The 21,150-nt window shown below is 41.3% G+C and overlaps 1 protein-coding gene across 2 annotated transcripts in view; it reads right to left on the minus strand.

Moving 5' to 3' along the window:
• The window catches only part of LOC146688927 (ephrin type-B receptor 1-like), a 136,665-nt gene extending 115,515 nt beyond the window's left edge, over nt 1-21,150 (minus strand). For both annotated transcript variants that reach the window (XM_085436117.1, XM_085436116.1), the window contains exon 1: nt 20,935-21,150. In XM_085436117.1, coding sequence (XP_085292243.1) covers nt 20,935-21,028 — 94 coding nt within the window. In that variant the 5' untranslated portion in view covers nt 21,029-21,150. The remainder of the gene's footprint in view (nt 1-20,934) is intronic.

Here is a 21,150-nt window from a genome sequence, read left to right on the forward strand (position 1 = left end):
AGACTATCCTCTGTCCACTACTTGCTGTAATTCAGCCTCTCATTTAGCATCATCCTTTAGAGAAAATAAAGCATGTGCCATGGGTATTCGGCCCATAATCTGTTTTAAATTTGGCATCCATTAAAGCTGTTGCTGCTATAAGATTAAAAACTGTTAATATAGGCAGAGTGTGATTTTCCAGAGGGGATGGTGGGGATAAAAATTTATCCCTCTGATTTTTAGTGCTGCATTTTGAAATGATCTACAGAAACAAACAGAAAACAAATCCGAAACTGACTTTCACATTCGGCGCTCGCGATCCCGTGACAGTCGAGATAACGCTGCACATAAAGGGATGATCCAGATCCCGTCCCATTCCGAGTTTCCATTAAACCTGCTTACATTAAACTGCTGTTTCGATGTGAAAACTACACTAAGTAAATAAATGAGAAATGGAAAAGACTCAAAGTGCCAAAACCTCACAGAAAAATCTAGAAATATTCCTACTGAGTGTCAACCACATAAATGATCATCATCAGAATTCCCTAAAAGGTCAGCAGCTTATTATTTTAACTCGTTAAACTGCAGCTATGCATCGGAGATGCTGTCTGCACGGTTTGCTGGTTTTGCAAGTGATGGCGCAGCGGCTTTGATGGACCGACAGAGAAGGACAATCACACTCCTGTGTGTAAAGATCAGCCTCAACCTCACCATCATTCACTGCATTATTCAGCCACGACTTTTGGTCTTTGGTCAGCCAGTGATTCTTTATTTTCAGATGTTTATTGACTTTTAAACTGCAAAAGTCTGTTAAAATTACAGTATTTTTGCTGTTTCACTTTGAAATATTTCATATTAAATATTAAAGTTAATGGTAGAGTTGGGAAAGTTGAAAGGGATTTAATTCTGGCATCTTAAACGGTTTTGTTTGACTGAGTGTCTAAAGAGGAATACGTGAGCCGGGGAATATTATGCATAATCATTTATTTTTTTTAAAGATTACAATATTATAGGTTATATTTTTAAACTCTAAACTCAGTTGAAGTTAATAAACATTGCATTACAGCAGTAATAAATACTCCAGCAGACTTCAGAGTATGTATCGAACTGCTGTAGTTTCTGAAAGGTTTTTATAGGGGGGAGGGAAAAAAAGCAATTTTGTTATCCTGAACATAGACTGAACATAACACAGCAAATCAATGACGTTAAACCTGAGAGGTTGAGACAAATGGTGCGTGTTAAAGACCCTAAAAACAAAAGCAGTGAATATTAATGTAGTAAAAAACTACGATATTATTGTTGTTGAAGGTCATTTTCTAAGGCTAGTTAGAGACTTTTCTTTGATTCGGTTTACTAGAATGTGCGAAACCTCACTTTGATCTATAATATTAATGATGTGCGATTTTTTTGCCACACATTTGAAAGGAATGACCATTTGGGACCACAGAGCAAAACACAACTCAAACTGCCACTTCTAGCTAAACTAGCAGTTTATCAATAAACTCGTAAAGTAAATTGAACAAGTTAAACGAGATTAAATTTGAGCATTCCTCTTTCACACAGTGCAGTACACTTTTTTTCCTCACAGCGCTACGAAGTGCTTGTACATGCACCGTTTTAGATCCCCCCCCGCTATTTAATGAAATGCTGAGAGGCCTCTTTTACACATTTTTAGAGTGGTACTGCAAAATCAAGTGCAAGCACGGAATAGCCATGAAAAACTCTTCAAAAACCTGTTTCTCTGTTCAGAAAACCGTTAGATTAGAGTCACAGAGGTGAGGAGATCAGATTGAGATGAGGGGTGTAACCTCAGCAGCACAGTTCATTAAAGGTCACCTGTATCGTGAGCTGTCACAGCTATTTTCTGAGTCAGTGAGGATGACTGAGTACATTTTGCACGCAAGCTAAGGTAAACCACGCATGTCTAAACAATTTCTACTATGTGAGAGATGTGTTTAGCCTAGGGATAGGGAGTTTTAAGTCTGCTGACCGCTTTGCTTCTCCGGGGAGAAACCCGAGGAGTTGCTGACGGGGTATGAGGAAGGATGGAGATGGACGCAAAGAGCCCAAGTGTGAAGTTTGTGTTACTGTGTTTGTGGCGCGAGGGTCGTCAAAGTCAAGTGCTGGTGTCTAGTAAGCGTACACGCATACACGCACGGTTTGACCTGCCGTCACAGAAATATGCTCCTGCCTCTTCCTGGATTGACCCTGAGGACTTCACCACAGCAGGTGCATCCAGCTCCACTTCCCTCAACACTCATCACTTGCTATCTTTTATTGTGCGAGTCTTGAAGAACAGACTGTCAGTGGCGAGGTGTAAATCAGGTCTCCATCTGACTGTTACTTTTTCCTGTGCCTTTCTGACTTTATTTGAGCCATGTAGAGTGAATTATGTATGAGGTTTACTCCATCACCGATTCTCATCCAACTCACATTTTTGACTACTAACAAATGTTTTATTACACTGTCACCAGTCATTACAAGAGTCTATTTGTCAGCTGAGTTTCTTGAAGCTTATATGACCTGCAGTAGTTTATTGTAGATGTTTTTTTTTTTTTTTTTTACAGACTTTTGATGTAGCAATTGTGTTTTTTTAGCGACTCCACCAACCAAAGTGAGAAAAATGACACATTCTCCTGTTTGTTGCACAGGCACTTTCAAGCAGCAAACATTTCCACGGCTGTAAAGAAAATTTGATTAGGAGTTTCTATCACAATGCAGTTTATGGATTTTGCGAGTGGCAAACATTTCCAAACTTTCAAATTAACATGCATAATTTCAAATTAACGTTTCAGAAAAGATTAAACTTCTGACAAAAACTCCGCTAGGTTTACGAGACACCATCCATCGAACTCACCAAACACATCCTTGCTGCTGCAGACTGACGATGGAAAAGTAAGACATGACTAAAGAACACTAAAGTCCACTATGAGAACTCTGCTTCACAACCCTCCCTGACCACCTCCTTCCTTTTGAGCAACTCATGAATTAAAAACAGTTTGTGCTCAACGTAATCCACGTGCCACCACACTGTAGCTAGGAAAAGTTAAATAACGGTGCATTCCAGAGTCTACACAATTCAATTTATTTCAAAACCAATAATGTTTTGAATATTAGATGATACTAATAAACCAGAAGGGTATTGTACAGTAAACAATGGTAAATGGCCTGTATTTGTATAGGGCTTTTCTAGTCCCTAAGGACCCCAAAGCACTTTACACAACCAGTCATCCACCCATTCACACACACAATCACACAATGTATGATAATAACTCTGTAAAGCTGAATTTAATATAGAGTCCCTTAATGGAATCTGTATACAATGAGATCGCATATCGGATTGACTTTTTTCAGTGATTAATTTTTGCAAAACAATTTTTTGTGTGCTGTTTGTTAATTTGGTTGAAAAAAAGAAAAGAAAAACATAAGAAAAATAGAAAAATAAGAGCCACATATGAGGATATTCGTTTAAAATTTTGATAGAACAGTAGCAGTATAATGTCCTCGTAAGTGGATATCAGGCCCATGTAGAGCAAAATTGAGTATTTTGGTCTAAATTACCCAAAATGTGATGTCCACATATGTGGATGCCAGGTCCTAGGAGGTTAAAACGACCACTCAGATACAAAGAACCTGTTAAAATGGGCCCTAGAGGGACGGACCTGACACTTACTGGCTCTCTGCGCCAAATAGTCAACTGCCTAGGACTAAATGCTGGGTTCGTTGTCTTTTTATGCCTCTTTCTTGCTTTAACTCTTTTTCTGTCCTTTTCCATCCTCTCTCCACATCTCAGGAGACTCGCTATCATAACCGCAGACAAGTAAAACTGTCTCTGGTGCTCCCCCTCAGCTGTCCCCCCTCTGCCATGGTATTTGCTTTGCCCCAGGTATTTAACATTTTTGGCGAGGAGAACAAGAGGAAAATACAAACCCACCAAAAGCATAGTCTGTAGGGTCACGATACACGCGTGTGACATTTTGCCAGACAAAAGTTGACACCGAGACTACACGTGTCGGACCTGAAAAATAATCTATCTTCTTCCTGCGGTCACTTTCCTTCTGTCGAAGTAGAAGCACTGAATGGCCCACTGCTCCAACAGAGCAGCTTAGCAGCCAACAGAACAGAAGCCTTTGGCTGTAAAAGACAGGTGCGAATGAAACCGAGCGAGTGTCAAGCCGAGTAACTCTATAAAAGAGCACAGACGCTTGGTCAACCTACCGTGAGCTGATAAGGTTTAAACTGAAATAGGAACAGAAGACTGTGCAGGTGGAATGCTAGAAGAGTAAAATGACACAGTTTTTCAAATGAATGCAAAAGTCAGACAGTGATTTTTAAACACGACAAAAAAAGTCTTGTTAATGCAAAGGTGACAGAAAAAAACAGTTCCTACCATGCCGACTTTTGGTGAGTAAAAAGCAAGTAGAAGAGGAAAGATAGATCAATACATCGACACTGATGCTGATAATAGTATCAGATGAACACTAGCACAATACTTTGTTTCTAGCCCAATGTAGTGTGTTAAATAAATTACACTGTTCCAGCTCAAGCATATAGGTGTGTCAAACATAAGGCCCAGGCGCCAGAATCAGCCCAGCAAAGATTCCAACCTGGCCCTCTGGCCAACTGTGGAAATGTGGAGTAGTGCATACATTTTGGACTTGACCTCCTTTATCCCCCTTCACATACACCAGAGAAATCAAGTAGTAGATAAACTATTAAATGACAGAAAAGTTCCTGTTTTGTCCACTTGCTACTAAACTTGATTTTTACAATATGTCCACAGTAAAGAAAGTTTGTGAATTAACAAAAAATGTTTTATAATGACAAGACAGTCAGGGACAATGAGCTGCCAATTTTCGAGACTTCCTTTTTCTTTCATTAAAAGGAATTACATGTGTGGTTGAACTTCCTTGCAGTGACAGAACAGGGAGTTGCTTTAGTCCAGCCCACGTAGAATCAAAGTGGGCTGTGTTTACGTGGTGTAGAGCGACCCCTTGTAACACCTGAAAACAACTTTCTACTTTTTCAGGTTAAAGACTGAAAGAGAGATATCTGGAATGGAAATGTGAGTCTCCTGTACTCTCCTCTTGATGTTATTTTGGATCTCTAACAGCAACCACAATGCTTAACATCGACATTAAATAAAAAAAAAAACATTCATTTTTTTTTATTACGCATTTCTCTCATTCAAGGTGAGGCAAAATAACTGATGTGTGTCATCTCGCCCATTATGTCCTCTCCCTCTTTTCTTTTTTGCTCCAATGGTGACACAGTCCTTAATATCCAGCACGGCTATCTGTGAGACCATATGCCCACGGCAGGAACCCTGAAGAGGCTGGCAGAGGGCCCACTCACAACCAGCAAATAAATAATGGGCCATTATGTTCAATCATATGCTGAGCTATAAAGGTCTAAAGCTCAGAGCTGCAGTATGCAAAACGCGGCGGTAAAAAACAGAACAAAAAAAATACAGTGAATCTGTATAGTCAGTGCCTGATGTATATTCCTGCGATGTACAAGAGAGCTCCATTGTTTGAAACCTTTTTAAAAGCAGACATATTCTTTCAGTGGGTGACAAGCTTCTTTATTACCTCTAACACGAGCATTGTATTTAAATCTACACAAATCCCGCATACCCTCCCTTACTGCTGTAAATGCTCCAGTTTCAATAATGTTTACTGAAAGCTAAGGACACAGCTGTTTTGGGAAAACATGTAGACTGTCAAACAAAATTGTATATTTGTGTTGAAGTATGAATCAGTATTCCATCGGTGTTGATAGACAGGACTAACAGGTCTTTTTCTTTTCATTTGATTTGTAGAAAATAAGAAAACTGTGGCAGATTGTCAGCCATTTATTAATTTGTAAAGTGCTAATGGATACAATTTTCTCTGCCGGGAGTAGTTTGAGGTTTCTGCATAGTATCTTAGTTGTTGGTAGGACTGCACTCTGTTGGACAGAGAGCTCAGATTTTTGCACCTGGATTTCGGATTTCACCTTCTACATCTGCTCCAGTTGTTACCCGGGGACCTTGGTTCTTTTCAGTGCTTCCTCTGCCTTATGTTAGTGTCAACTGGGATTAGCACATCTATCACAACTGTTCTCTTCTGCTCATTGTCAAACACCAACATGTCTGACTGGTTGGCTGGGAGCTGTTTGTCTGTCACAGGAGCTTAGCCCCTTTGTCCTCAGCCACTTTCGGACACATCACCCATCACCTGGGGACTTCAAATCCATCCGTGACACAGATGTTGCTGTACATTATCCCACTTTGTTATGCCTCTTAATGTAGACTGTCCCAGCTTCCATTTTATATCCTGCCACCATGTGCTGAGGTCTCAGGGGCATCTTTGGAAAGCCTCCAGCCTGGGCACTGTCTGCAGTGGTAAAAACCTGCATCTATGAATCTAGTGCTTAAGGCCAGTTTTTAAACTGCCATGAGCTGAGCTGTCCACTTGTAGAATTTCTTACTGTCAGCATTTCACTTTTTCTATTTGGGCATGTGCAGAGGAGGGATAGTGGCTGCACTGGACAAAGGATGTTGAAGATGGAGCTGAGGAGGAAAAGAGAAAAGACCCACAGATGGTCCATGGATGTAGTGAAGGAGGACATGCAGAGGGTTAGTGTAACAGGGGAGGATGCCAAAGATAGGATGAGATGGAGGCAAATGACCAACTGCAGTTTCTAAAGGGAGCAGTCAAAAGAACAAGTCACTGTTTCTATCTGGTATTGACTGGTAGGAAAGTCGGGTCGTAGTCCTACAGGTGAGGAATTTGGCTGGGCTGACCTTGATATGGATGTGCTTAGCTTTCCTTTATGTCTGCTTTTGTCTTGTGGTAGTTCCACCCTTTCAATCCCCTGGATCACCTTTCCTCTCTACACGTATGTAATGTGTACACACAAACACACAAACACACACTCGTGAAGTGAAAACCATTTCAGATGACTAGATCATGAAGCTTATTGAGAGAAGGCCAAGGGTTTGCAGCGCTGTCAACAAAGCAAATTGGCTACTTTCAGGAATCTACAATTTAAAACATATTTAGAGTTATTTATCATTTTTTCTTTGCTACGTTTGAGTGGTAGTATATACGTGTGTGTAAGGAGGACTTTTACAATCATTTTGTTAAATACAGATTAGATCTGACCAAAAATACTGTGGTGTTTTTTCTTTCTTCAGCTCTGCTGGTTGGTTTAACAGTAGGTGGGGGGCCTGAGGCCAAAGTAAATTAAGGGTTTTTTTGTTGTTGTTTTTTAACCAGAAGAGTGAAGAGAATTTATTTTGCCTTTGTCTGAAACAAAGGGTAATTGATGCTATCGCTTACCTTGCATGCTGGAAAAAAAATCAATACAGAAGACAGCACAACTCAAAGAGCATGCCATTGCCGTCTGTCTAACATAGCGGTGTATTGATGTGACTCTTTGAGCTGCAAATTAGTTGAAGTGACAGTATAATGGACCCTGGTGAAAAGAAAGGGAGAATTTTAGGTGAAAACAAAGGATTCTTTCATTCCTTTATTCTCACCAGTGCTCTGTTCCCCATAACGGTATCAATTATAGTTTCATATCTGAGAAATATAATCTATTTAGACTGGTTTGTTATGCAAATAACCTGTGGAAGTTATCTAGTGAAGCATTTTGTAATGCTCTTTCTCTCTCTAGCACTAAAATCAATTTATGCTTCTTTAAACGTGTCAGCAATGGCAGCTGGAAAAGAGAAAGGGTGGGTTTAATTAAGTGTCTGTAACGACTGTGGTTTAGATGCTAAATGGTTCTTGTGGATTTTATACTGAGTAATTAGGCTACATAGTGCAGTGCTTATTCATCCTGTATTCTTATTCAGACCACTTTTTATACAGTTAAAGAAAAGTCAGACTTTCCCATGCCAAGCTTTAAAACATTCCATGATGAATGCACTCTTTCAAGATGACCTTTAAGTCATTTTCTTATAATAAACTTAATAATAATCAGTCATCTGACCGTTTTAATGAGTCACGAACTATTCAGTCTATGCAATATCAAATGTCATGTGACACTTGGTCATAGTTTATAATGATATGATTAAAGAAAGCAATTTCTTTAATTTTACTTAAAGGCACAGTGTGAAGAATGTCACCACTAGATGTCAGAAGATTGCACATTTCCAATTCAAATGCATTATTCTTGCTACGGTGGCCACTGTAGGACAAACAAACTTTTAGGAGTTACAGTGGGGCAAAAAAGTATTTAGTCAGCCACCGATTGTGCAAGTTCCCCCACTTAAAATGATGACAGAGGTCAGTAATTTGCACCAGAGGTACACTTCAACTGTGAGAGACAGAATGTGAAAAAAAAAATCCATGAATCCACATGGTAGGATTTGTAAAGAATTTATTCGTAAATCAGGGTGGAAAATAAGTATTTGGTCACCTCATACAAGGAAAATCTCTGGCTCTCACAGACCTGTAACGTCTTCTGTAAGAAGCTTTTCTGTCCCCCACTCGTTACCTGTATGAATGGCACCTGTTTGAACTCATCATCTGTATAAAAGACACCTGTCCACAGCCTCAAACAGTCAGACTCCAAACTCCGCCATGGCCAAGACCAAAGAGCTTTTGAAGGACACCAGGAAAAGTATTGTAGACCTGCACCAGACTGGGAAGAGTGAATCTACAATAGGCAAGCAGCTTGGTGTGAAAAAATCAACTGTGGGAGCAATCATCAGAAAATGGAAGACATACAAGACCACTGATAATCTCCCTCGATCTGGGGCTCCACGCAAGATCTCATCCCGTGGGGTCAAAATGATCATGAGAACGGTGAGCAAAGATCCCAGAACCACACGGGGGGACCTGGTGAATGACCTGCAGAGAGCTGGGACCAAAGTAACAAAGGTCACCATCAGTAACACACTACAACGGCAGGGAATCAAATCCCGCAGTGCCAGACGTGTTCCGCTGCTGAAGCCAGTGCATGTCCAGGCCCGTCTGAAGTTTGCCAGAGAGCACATGGATGATACAGCAGAGGATTGGGAGAATGTCATGTGGTCAGATGAAACCAAAGTAGAACTTTTTGGTATAAACTCAACTCGTCGTGTTTGGAGGAAGAAGAATACTGAGTTGCATCCCAAGAACACCATACCTACTGTGAAGCATGGGGGTGGAAACATCATGCTATGGGGCTGTTTTTCTGCCAAGGGGACAGGACGACTGATCCGTGTTAAGGACAGAATGAATGGGGCCATGTATCGTGAGATTTTGAGCCAAAACCTCCTTCCATCAGTGAGAACTTTGAAGATGAAACGAGGCTGGGTCTTCCAACATGACAATGATCCAAAACACACCGCCCGGGCAACAAAGGAGTGGCTCCGTAACAAGCATTTGAAAGTCCTGGAGTGGCCTAGCCAGTCTCCAGACCTCAACCCCATAGAAAATCTGTGGCGGGAGTTGAAAGTCCGTGTTGCTCGGCGACAGCCCCAAAACATCACTGCTCTCGAGAAGATCTGCATGGAGGAATGGGCCAAAATACCAGCTACTGTGTGTGCAAACCTGGTAAAGACCTATAGTAAACGTTTGACCTCTGTTATTGCCAACAAAGGTTATGTTACAAAGTATTGAGTTGTATTTTTGTTATTGACCAAATACTTATTTTCCACCCTGATTTACGAATAAATTCTTTACAAATCCTACCATGTGGATTCATGGATTTTTTTTCCACATTCTGTCTCTCACAGTTGAAGTGTACCTCTGGTGCAAATTACTGACCTCTGTCATCATTTTAGGTGGGGGAACTTGCACAATCGGTGGCTGACTAAATACTTTTTTGCCCCACTGTATATGCTGTTACTTTTTGTTCTGGAAATTATATTTGCAAATTTGAATATTAGGAGGTGAAATAGTTTTTTGACTTATCTATTGTAAGACTACTGATACGACTACTTGTAGCATCATGCCCTTGACCATGCTTTAGTAAGCCAAGAGAGATCAAAAGGCTTAAATTTAAACTTTTAAATTCAATTGCCTGTCTAGCAGAAAGCAGGGGGACTTTGGCTTTCCTTTTAAAACCCTCTCTCTGCAACTCATTCCGTGTGGGAAAGTCGACTGTGCCAATATTTACGGGCATCCCTTCTCAGATGATAAACCATAGCTTTGAACCTTGATATCTTAAACCTAAATGTGCAACCAAGTATTAAATTTTTCTCATCGATATGTTGGAAGACACAACTACACACTTATCTATGAGTATATTCTTTTTTCTATCAAATAACCTAAAAAACTGACTGAAAGCTGTCAAATCAAATTTGACTGACTGATAAATGGTTTAACTGATGACCTTTTCCAAACGAGATCCTTTGTATATACAAGGGATGCCATGATTTCAGAAATGTAGTAGTAGGCTAGTGTCAAGATCAAGTCTTAGGCTACGTTCACACTGCAGGCGAAAGCGCATAAAATCCGACCCTATGCGACCCATATCCGATCATGCTATGACAGTGTGAACAGCACAAATCCGATATTTTCAAATCCGATCTGGGTCACTTTCGTATGTGGTTCTGAATCCGATACATATCTGATGTTTCAGAAAGCGACTGCTGTTTGAACGGTCATGTCGCATTAAATCCGTCTTTTACGTCACTGACACAAGACAGATGGCAATTATCAGCACCGGAGAAGACATCGTGAACGCTTCCTGGCCATCCAGTTTAGATGTCAGTTAAACTGTTGGGAAACGTGAACATTTTATTTGTACTGTATAATCTGCAGATTCTGACAGAAATCTGCAGCTATCCTTTGAAGCACCGCTCCTCTCTAAAACAGCAACAAGGATAATTATTAGGTTATTTACATTATTATGTAAATAACAAAATAACTTAAAGCAAAAATTGGGAAACATAAAGTCCGAAGTCTTTATATTAAGGGCCATCAGTCAAACAATACTGTTTGCTCTGGGTCTAAACAGAGCGCGTTGTGTGTGACATCTTCTTTTGCGCATGCGGGCCGCTTTGAGCGTTCACACTTGAGCGCGTTTGCTGTCGCATTTCATTTGTAGTGTGAACGAGCAGAAAAGAAAATCGGATTTGATCAAAAAATCGGAATTGAGCATCAAGACCTGCAGTGTGAACAAAGCCTTTGTCTCCCTCTCAATGTTTAGGCTACCTTTTTTCATTTTGAGTCGCTTGTCCTGTGTGCACTATGTTCAGTTTTGTTTCCTCTGTCGTTAGTTTGACTTACTTCACATGTGTCTTGCTTTCCCCCGAGTGTCTCATCTCCCTAATTACCTTCTGTGGATTTATGGCCTCAGTTTCCCTTTGTTCTTTGTCATGTCATTGTCGTAAGCTGTGTGTCGGGCTGTCTGTGCGGCTCCCTGCAAGCAAGCATTTTCTTGTTTGGTTAATTGTAAATTCGGTTTGTTTCCAGCAATAAAGCTGGGCCTCAAGTTTGACTTTGGAAAAAAACAGAAGCGTTATTTAGTTTTCATAGTTCTGGAACATATAATGAATATCATCAGTTTGAATGGCATCCATAGTATTTACAGAACATAGGGTCAAGGCACCAACCATGAGCTGCATGGATTTTGCTTTACAATTGATGAGGAGCCTTTGCTGTGCTTCATTCACATCTCCATTTTGAATTGGCAAATAACACTCAAATTAGGGCTGTGAATAACTATTGGAATTTGAATATACAGTATATTAAAATAGACATTCAGCTGGGGAATGAAATCCTGCAGCTCTTTGTTTTCCAAACAGCACAGAAAGCAAAGCTTGATTTCCTCCACAAAAGTTGTTATACAACAGTATCTCACATTTGTATTCACTATGTGGGGCTTTTTCAATGACACGTGTGTGAAATGTTATCAATTCCTGAAATGTGTTTCATGAGGTCACAGTGTGGTGATCTCAGACCACAAAAACCTAAGCAGTTTATCTTTTAAATCTATGTAAAAGATTGTGGCAGAAGCAAAAACAACAACAAAAAAACAGACACACACTGATCTGTGGTGTTCATATCTGTCTACATGTTTGTCTGCTGGTGAGAGTAACGTTACACTTAGAGATAGGGTGTCAAGTTCAGACATCTGGGGAGATGTGAGTCGAGTCACCGTTCCATTGAAAGGACCCAGCTGAGCTTCAGGCATCTGGTCGGAGTGCCTCCTGGGCACCTTCTTTTGGAGGTTTTCCAGGCATGCCTTGCTAGAAGGAGACCCAGAGCTTTGATGTAGGGATTATATATTTTATTATATATTAGATTTCCATCTAATATACCCCAGGAAGAACTAGAAAGTGTTTAGGAAGGATGTCTGGAATACTTTGCTTTGCCTACTATTGATTCCACTCAAGTTAGCTTTAACTTTCCACAACATCCAGGTACGGAGCGAACATCTCAAACCCAAATGTCAACATGAAAAGTAACATGAACAAAAAGCCACAAAGCTGAAGTACACCTGGTTTGAGTGTATTAATCTCAGTCATTGCAGAACATGGAGCATGAGACTCGAACCCACTGGCTGCATATCAATAAAACATATGTGCAAAATTAAGACTTGTGGCCTTTTCACTGTCAATGACATGGTGAACTGCAGTTTCACCGACTGACTCACATCAGCAGAGATCCAAACAGCAGAACAGCTGTCTTTTAGCAAGACCATTACACATGGCTGTGGCTATTTATAGCCCCGGTAACATTAATTTATCACACATATCTGTAAACCAACTCAGCAGTGATATCGCAGTCATTATTATTAAATGTCAGAAACAAAAGACAGGAAGCTGACTATAAAATGAAAGCATCACAGACAGGAACATAACAACTGGAATGCAAACAAGATGAACGATCAAGCTGCCTCTAGAAAAATGTCTGTATGCCAGATTTGAAGGATGCATAAGGTGCCACATTCTTACCATGCATATTCATGCACATCTACGAGTTGCATGTTTGGCCCATTTTAATTGGAGATCTATGAAATGGCTTTCATAAGTGGGAGAAATTTGCAGCATTTAAAGGCTTTGTAAGTGTTGGATTTTACTTACAAATTGCTCGTGCAGACTCGTGACTTTGCCAAGCAGTGCTCTCAGGGATTTAAAATTTCACTAAAGACCCAACCTGGACTCCTCAAGCCCACAACAAGCTGTACAGATTGCATCTGTAACCATCAGACAGGGATGTGACCCAAACATTTGGTATGAAAATGCAGCCAAAAGCACACATTAGAAAAAAAAAAGAAATTATATATATATATATATATATATATATATATATATATATATATATATATATATCTCCCCTGTAACTGATGTGACTCATTATGGATGCAGAGAACCAGCAACTTTTTCCTGAAAAGAAGGACAAAACTGTTGAGTTGTGTGAAAATTTGCAGCCAAGGTGTGAAGATTCATGGTTAAGGATATATTTTCGCACTAATATAATATTAATCACAGCTCAGTAAACACTGAGCTTGTTTTGTTAGAAATGACTTCCTGAACCACCGAAAGCTGTGATAGTGAAGTCTGACAGCCTTTGGCTACAGAGGAGCACAGTGTCTAATACCAAACTGACTGATCTAAAATTGCCTCTTAATGCCCAGCTCGCCGTGGGAAATACAGCACCAAAGCCCGGGGCTCTGAGTCTCTCTGCAAAAGGTAAATAATCCCACAGGTTCCAAGGAAGGAAGAAAAAGCAAATTTATTCTGAAACAATTTGAATGCTGTGAGGAAATAAATATTTAATACTGAAAGCAGGCCCTGAGGAAAAGTAGACCGCAGAACACTGGAGTAAAAGCCTCAGGACTGGTGCAAAGGATCTGCTTCCAAGCTTCTAATTTTTCCCAGTTCAACTGTCTGTCTGTCACATTGCTAACCTGTCACCAGAAGAATATAGAAACAGCATCTTTAAAATATGAGCAGACAAAGCATGGTGCAGTGTGTGTGTGTGTATATATATATATATATATATATATATGTATGTGTGTGTGTGTGTGTGTGTGTGTGCGTGTGTGTGTGTGAGTTTGCCTGATTGAGAGTGCATATCTATTTCCAATAAAGACATGATAGCTTTACCCAAGGAGATCATTTGTTCATTTGTCATGTTAACAACACCTTTCAAGACAACATCTACCATGTTTAACCTTTAGCATTCACAAAAGGTGGCAGATGGGCACAGGATGGCTGTGTCTGGGCTTCAGGGGAAAGGATAGTTTATGAAAAGAAAGGACACGCGGTGCTATTTCTAATTAGACAGCACACAGCAGCTCTTTCAAAGGCAAAGGAAATTAACTCGTCGACCTCTCGACACTCAACACTGACACAAATCAGCAACTTCACTGAGAGAATCTGCTGCTGACTGGGCACTGGGTTCAGACACAGATGACTTTGCCACCCCTCCCAAGGCTTGTGGGTGGGTGTTTGTGGGATATGTAGCACTTATACCCAACAATATCCGCTGGGTCAGGGTTTGCACTGACTTTCAAAATAACAGGGTCAAATGCTGTGTTTACTGCACTGCGTTCTAGGCTCGCTGAATAGGTGAAAACCCTGAGACTCCAAGGTCAGTGAACAGCACTTTCAGACGACATAAATGGCAGGTAGTAACAAAATAATGTACTCACATTTGTGTGTCCAATGCAGACTTTTTCAGTCATGCTGGCATATTTTCCTGCATCTCTGATATTTATCAAGTCTGCAAAAAGCTGCCCGGCTTCACACTTCTAAAAAGCTGCTCATGGCTACCTTTGTAAACAACAGATCAAGATTTAAAAAAAAAAAAACAACCTTTCTCAAGAATATCAAAAGCAGCTTGGGGCAAAAAAGAAATTGTTGCAGCTATCTGTAGTATAGATCAATAAGTGTGTAATGACGCATTGTCTGGTATTTGTTGTAAAAATATTAACACATCTGACAAATACAACGCCGATAAAGTGACTGCATTAGAGATTTCCTATTTTAGTTATTTTTCAAGCAAAAAAAAGAAAGAAAAGAGCAAACCATATTTTGGTCCTGTTTATGCAATGCAGAGTTTTGCCTATTTACTTAACTGTGATATGTTATAGTTAGGTTTCTGCCAGAAATGCTATTAGACTTAATGGATGCTTCAGGGGGAGGAGAGAGTTTATAATTCAGTTCAATTTAATGCTGTATTTGCTATTCATATAATGCTATCCTCCCACTATAATGCTAATTGTTAATTGTGTGGTGGCACTGATAGAAGAGGAGCAGAGGGAAGGGGAACTGAGAGAGGCACTGGGAAAAGATAAAGTCATTTGTATTTATACCAGCGGAATAACACAGAATCATAACCTGGTACAGCTTTGAATGATTTTTAGTCTACCCTGATTAGTAGAGATATATGGATGGATATCAGCTGAACCGGTGAGGAAGATATTTAATTGTGAGATCCAGCTAGTCCTTTAATTTGTCTTTTTTTTTAAAAAAGCAAGTGCGTAAAAACAACAGAAACAGTAAAGTAATACACATTAGCAAACAAAATGGCTGTAGCTCTTTAGCTAGGCTAGATGTCTGCTAGCTAGGCCTCAACTCAGCTAAGCTAAGCTGAACTAGACCATTTTATGGTGCTGGTGCCTTCTGCAGCAGTTTGATGAAGAAATAATATAGCCATGATACAATTGTTCAATAATTCAGAGTTTGGTTTTGGCAGATAAAATTGTAGCATTCCAATTAGCACTAAGGACAACGCTTGGTACAATATGGGTTAGCGCTGCACTCACACACAGTATAAAGTGCTGGTTTCTGTGTGCCGTTCTGAAGTCTCAAGATAAACCATTCTACCATCACCAAGTTGGTTTCAAAAGACCAGATATGACGAGGAAGGAACAGTGAAACCACTGGCTCATTGGCTAATAACCTGTCAATCACAAGTTGATAACCACTGACCATATCCAGGGTAATCCACGTTTTTTAAAAATAGAGAATAATCTAAGCAAACCTCACACTATATTCAGTTTAACCCCAAATGAGTGAGTGAACCATAAACTCAGCAAGAACATTTTTACGGAGGCCAAGTCAGAAAGGGGTTTTTCCCACAGGTTTCTATAGCACCAAAAGTCTTTTTTGCAGCAATCACCATCTGTTGGCACTAGCACTGTTGGCAATGTTTCATATTGTTAGGATTCAGCTTGCTAACAGAGCTTTCCAGCCTTAGCAAATAACTTAGTAATCTACACTCAGGTCGAAATATGGTCACTTCTGACTCCAAATTTTTTTTAAAAATTGTTGACACTAAGCCTCCAAAACAAGATGTGACAACACAGTTGATCTCCTAAAGAGGGTTCATGTACAGTAGCCCAATACAAAAATAACAAAGATTATGTAGTGTTGTGGATCATGGTCATTCATTTGGATTTTGACTAGAGTCAGCTATTCATTTATACTTTTGTTTGGTACTCAAATGTTTGAGCTTTTGCAATATTTGATTAATCAAGTGACTTATTAATGAGGATACTGACTGATAATAAAAATAAGAGTTAAATACTTTTTAAAGTATACACCAGGGATGGGCAAATCCAGGCCTCGAGTGCCGGTGTCCTGCAGGTTTCAGACGTGTCCTTGATCCACCACAGCTGATTGAAATGCCTAAATTACCTTCTCAACAGGCTGCATTCTCCTGAGGACCCGTCCTTCCCAGTCTACGTGGGTTGGGTCCTCAGAAGGTCAGGTAGACCGGAAGTGAGCGGCTGTGAAATTGGACGATCTAGCCTTCAGTTTTGCATCACCGCTGTCTCGGTGGAGTTTAATAAACTCAGCCGTCTGCTCCTTGCTATCTAAAATATAACAGGACACTGGTATAAATTCTCGACCATCTCAGACTTCTGTTTAAACAGTTTTCTGTTTGACGTTTATTCAGCTGTGTGAAAACCTCCGGAGGAACCCACCCAGGGGATTAATAAAGTTTTATTTTATCTAATTTAATCTAATAACTTTAATATCAGCCAAACCGATTTACTCATGAACAAATAAAACACTGAAAAAAGCCAAACGATAACATTTTTAAGTTATCTAAGTGGCTTATATATCACGTTTAACCTGAGTAGCGAAAGACCGCGGTGATCTGAAAATGATGTGACCGGAGTTTGCCCTCCTCGCCGGCTCTATTGACCCTCGAGCTCCCAGCTAGCTATCGAGCTGGTGGGTAACAGACGTCTCCGAAAACGTGATGTGATGTCTTGATAAACCGAGCAGATATTTGAAGTTTACACAGCTACATTCTCGCCTGAAAACACGTTAAAAGTTTATTTTGTGAACCAGAAAGAGTAATAAGAGTAATATTAACACTGAGTAGTGGTCACCATTGTTGGAAACTGGCTGGGCCATGCTATGAATTCTGGGATATGGTGGGCCACGAAGAACACACCCGACCCATCCTTCAATTTCGGGGAAAAGGAGGACGCATTTGTCGGCTGCATTCGGAGGAGTCTACAAATTTGGACAGCCTTCGTTGCTTCGCTGTGACGTAATTGGCCTACAAATGCAGCCTCAGGAGGATGCAACCCAGGAATTTGGACACCCCCAACATGTCTTGAAGTTCTCCAGAGGCCTGGTAATGAACTAATCATTTGATTCAGGTGTGTTGACCCAGGGTGAGGTCTAAAACCTGCAGGACACCAGCACTCGAGGCCTGGAGTTGCCTACCCCTGGTATACACTATATTCCCAAATGTATTCACTCACCCATCCAAATTACTGAAATCCAGCATTTTAATCACTTCCATGGCCACAAGTGTATAAAATCAAGCATCTAGGCATGCAGACTGCTACTACAAACAGTTGTGAAAGAATGGGTTGCTCTCAGAAGCTCAGTGAATTCCAGCGTGGTACTGTGATAGGATGTGCAAGTCCAGTCTTTCTCACTACTAAAATCCAAGAGCAGGATGAGTGGATGCTGAGGTGCACAGTGTGCAAAAGGTCACCAACTTTCTGCCAAATCAGTCACTACAGACCTCCAAACTCCATGTGGCTTTCAGATTGGTTCACGAACAGTGCTGAGAAGTTCATGGAATGGGTTTCCACGATGCAGCTGCATCCAAGCCTTACATCACCAAGCACAATGCAAAGCAGTGGTATAACACATACCACCACTGGACTCTAGAGCAATGGAGACGTGTTCTTTGGAGTGATGAATCACACTTCTCCCTCTGGTCAATGGACGGGTGTCAGTTTGGCGGTTTCCAGGAGAACGGTACTTGTCTGACTGCAATATGCCAAGTGTAAAGTTTGGTGGAGGAGAGATATTATTGTGTGGGGTTGTTTTTCAGGAGGTGAGCTCTGCCACTTAGTTCTATTGAAACAAACAATTAATGCTTCAACATACCAAGACATTTTGGACAGTTTCATCCCCCAACTTTATGGTAACAGATTGGAGATCACCCCTTCCAGTTTCAACATGACTATGTGCTACTGCACAAAGCAGGGTCCATAAAGACATGGATGAGCGAGTTTGGTGTGGAAGAACTTGACTGGCCTGCACAGAGTCCTGACCTCAGCCTGATATACACGTTTTGGATGAATTAGGGTGGAGACTACGGGCCAGCTCTTCGTCCAACATCATTGTCTGACCTCACAAATGTGCTTTTGGCACAACACTAAACCTTGTGAATAGCATTCCCAGAATATTTGGAGCTGTTATAGCTTCAATCATTTTAAACCCTATGGATTAAGAATGAGACGTCACTCTCAGCAATACACTGCATCTTTGTCTGCCCTACAGTTTATTGCTATTTAGAGACCAATATATATTCTGCTGATAATGGTATCACTTTAGAGCATCAACTGAGTGCTGTAAAAAGTCTGATGTATAGGGTGAAATACACACAGAGTGTACACAAAACACAGATAATAACAGTCACTGTGTCAGCTGTGGTTCTTTTTAACACCAACAAACTCCGACCAGCTTATACATCAGTTCATTAGGCACCTACTTACCATGAAAAGGCCACCATGACCACAAAACAACCCACCACCCACACTGTACCTATCTGTCTCTTCTCTCCAGCTAAACCTCCTACCTCTCCCTCCTCCACACACACACACACACACACACACACACACTGCAACAGCATTCTGTTTAATCAAAATAGAGCTGCCCTTCAACGCATTTACATGTCTCATAATGGGGAAGAGTCGGTACGAAGCCTGTCATTACGCGCACCATTAAAACACAGCAGTAGACTAATCTAGCACTTCCATAAGCAACAGCAGCAGCAGCAGGAGGAGGAGAAGCAGCAGAGGACGAGGGAGTGGAAGCTGACTGTGGATGGAGAAGGAAAAGAAAGCAAAAGCAGTCATTCGATGCATGGTTGGTTTAGCTGTTTAAAGGTTGGGAAAGCCGCAGTGGTGAGTACATGACAAGGAGGAGGAGGAAGAGGAGCAGCAGCGAGAAGAAGAACCAGGTAGGGATGTCAGAGGAGTGACATGAGCAGTCGGTGAAGTGTGAGAAAGAGCAGCAGGTGAAGGGAGAAGTGTTGCATAAACAGCAGGAGGAGGGACCAGCAAACAGGCCAAAACAGCAGGTGATGCCTGCTGGGAAGGAGACAGAGAAAGGAGCAAGAAGTCATGCTTGAGGAGGAAGGGGAAGGGACGGGAGAAGAAGAGAGGGGTGGAAAAGCAGGAGAAAAGCGAGGAACAAAGGCAAGGGGTCCATGGGTAGGAAGGGACACCAACAGAAAGAAAGGCTGAAAGACGAGCAGAGGAGGAACTCTTGAGGAAGAACATCAGGACTGTAATGAGAGGTGTGGAGAGGGGTAAAAGAAGTTCATGAAAACAACTAGAAAAGTGATGATGTGCAGACTAGACGATGCTGGGATCCTTTAGGGAAAATAGGTCATGTCTGGAGAGAACAAGCCAGAAAGCAAAGGATGAAGCAGAAGATGTTTTTGGGGGTGTAGAAGAAATTGGATCTTTGGAAAAAGAAGGGGGAACGGGAGTAGATGGTGGGCGGTACTAAAATTATGCTGTTCAGAGAGGAGCACCAGCAGTGAGAGGTACTGGAAGGGAAGTAAAAATAAGGAGCAGCGGGTGAAGCTTGTGGAGAAGGAGCAATAACAATGTGATGCCTGGCTTACAGGAGCAACAGGGGTTAAGGATAGAGGAGCAACGGGATGCTTTTGAGACGAGTTGCTGGAGATCGTATTTGGGAGAGGTTCACGGTAACACAAAAGAGGCACGAGGTGATGTTTGGAGGCGAGCGTGGGGAGATGGCGCTTCAGGCGGGGAAGCGGCAGGGAGGAGCAAGAGGTCACTGTAGGGAGGAGCAGCAGAAGGAACAGCGGGGGAGGTGGAAGCAGCTACAAGGAGCCGGTGAGCACCTGCAAGCTATAATTATGATTCACTTTGCTGCTCACAGGTGAGTGGTGGCCTGTGTGATAAAACAGCTACAACAGTGCACTCAGGAGGGAGAAACATGGTAATGTTTGATACTAAACAACACACATTTTTATAATATGGCAACAGACATTTATGGACCCTGTAAGAAACTTGATACAATTTATGCACGTGTCATGTACATAAAGGCTGTACTAAATGTGATTTATGTCCTTTTTCATGTCCTGGAAAGGCTGGATGTTTAAGGCTGTATAAAAGTAGAACATGGAATATATTAGAAGAGCACAAAGGGACTACTTTCTGTGTCATTTCGTGCATGCGTGCACAGCAATAACTGTCAGTATTCCCAATAAAGCACTAATTGGCCCACTGCTGAAAGGCAATTAGCGTTCATATTAAACCCCAAACACACCCAGCTCACCATGAAGGACCAGAAAACTTACTGTGGTAAAAATCCTCCATCAGTCTCAAGTTTCTTCCAAAAATGCATGGAGCTCTGCATAAAGTTAAATTCCAAATGTCTAAGGATAAGAAAGCTTAGCTGATGTTACATCTTCAGAAGTCTTCTGCTCAACCACTGTGCATAAATTAAATCACCCTGCGCCAGCTGTAGCACTCAAAAAGATGCTCCCTGGTTTGCAAACCTACCTTCCACTGCATGCACTGAAGTAACCGTGAAGAGAACCAGAACGGCCCAAGTGGCCGGCATGGCCAGTCTGACTCCCTGTCCGTCCTCTCCCATTATCCTGCTAACAGAGAAGAGAGAAAAAATCCCCACTGGAACACGCTGTATTCCTCTGGTAAGCAGTCACATCGCAGTCTTCAGTCTGTGTGAGTGTGTGCTGAGCCGGCACAGCCAGCGAG

Source organism: Copadichromis virginalis, linkage group LG17 (genome assembly GCF_057382275.1).
Source record: "Copadichromis virginalis isolate Kocher_CV1m ecotype Utaka linkage group LG17, C_Virginalis_male_GT1.1, whole genome shotgun sequence".
Lineage (NCBI taxonomy): Eukaryota > Metazoa > Chordata > Actinopteri > Cichliformes > Cichlidae > Copadichromis > Copadichromis virginalis.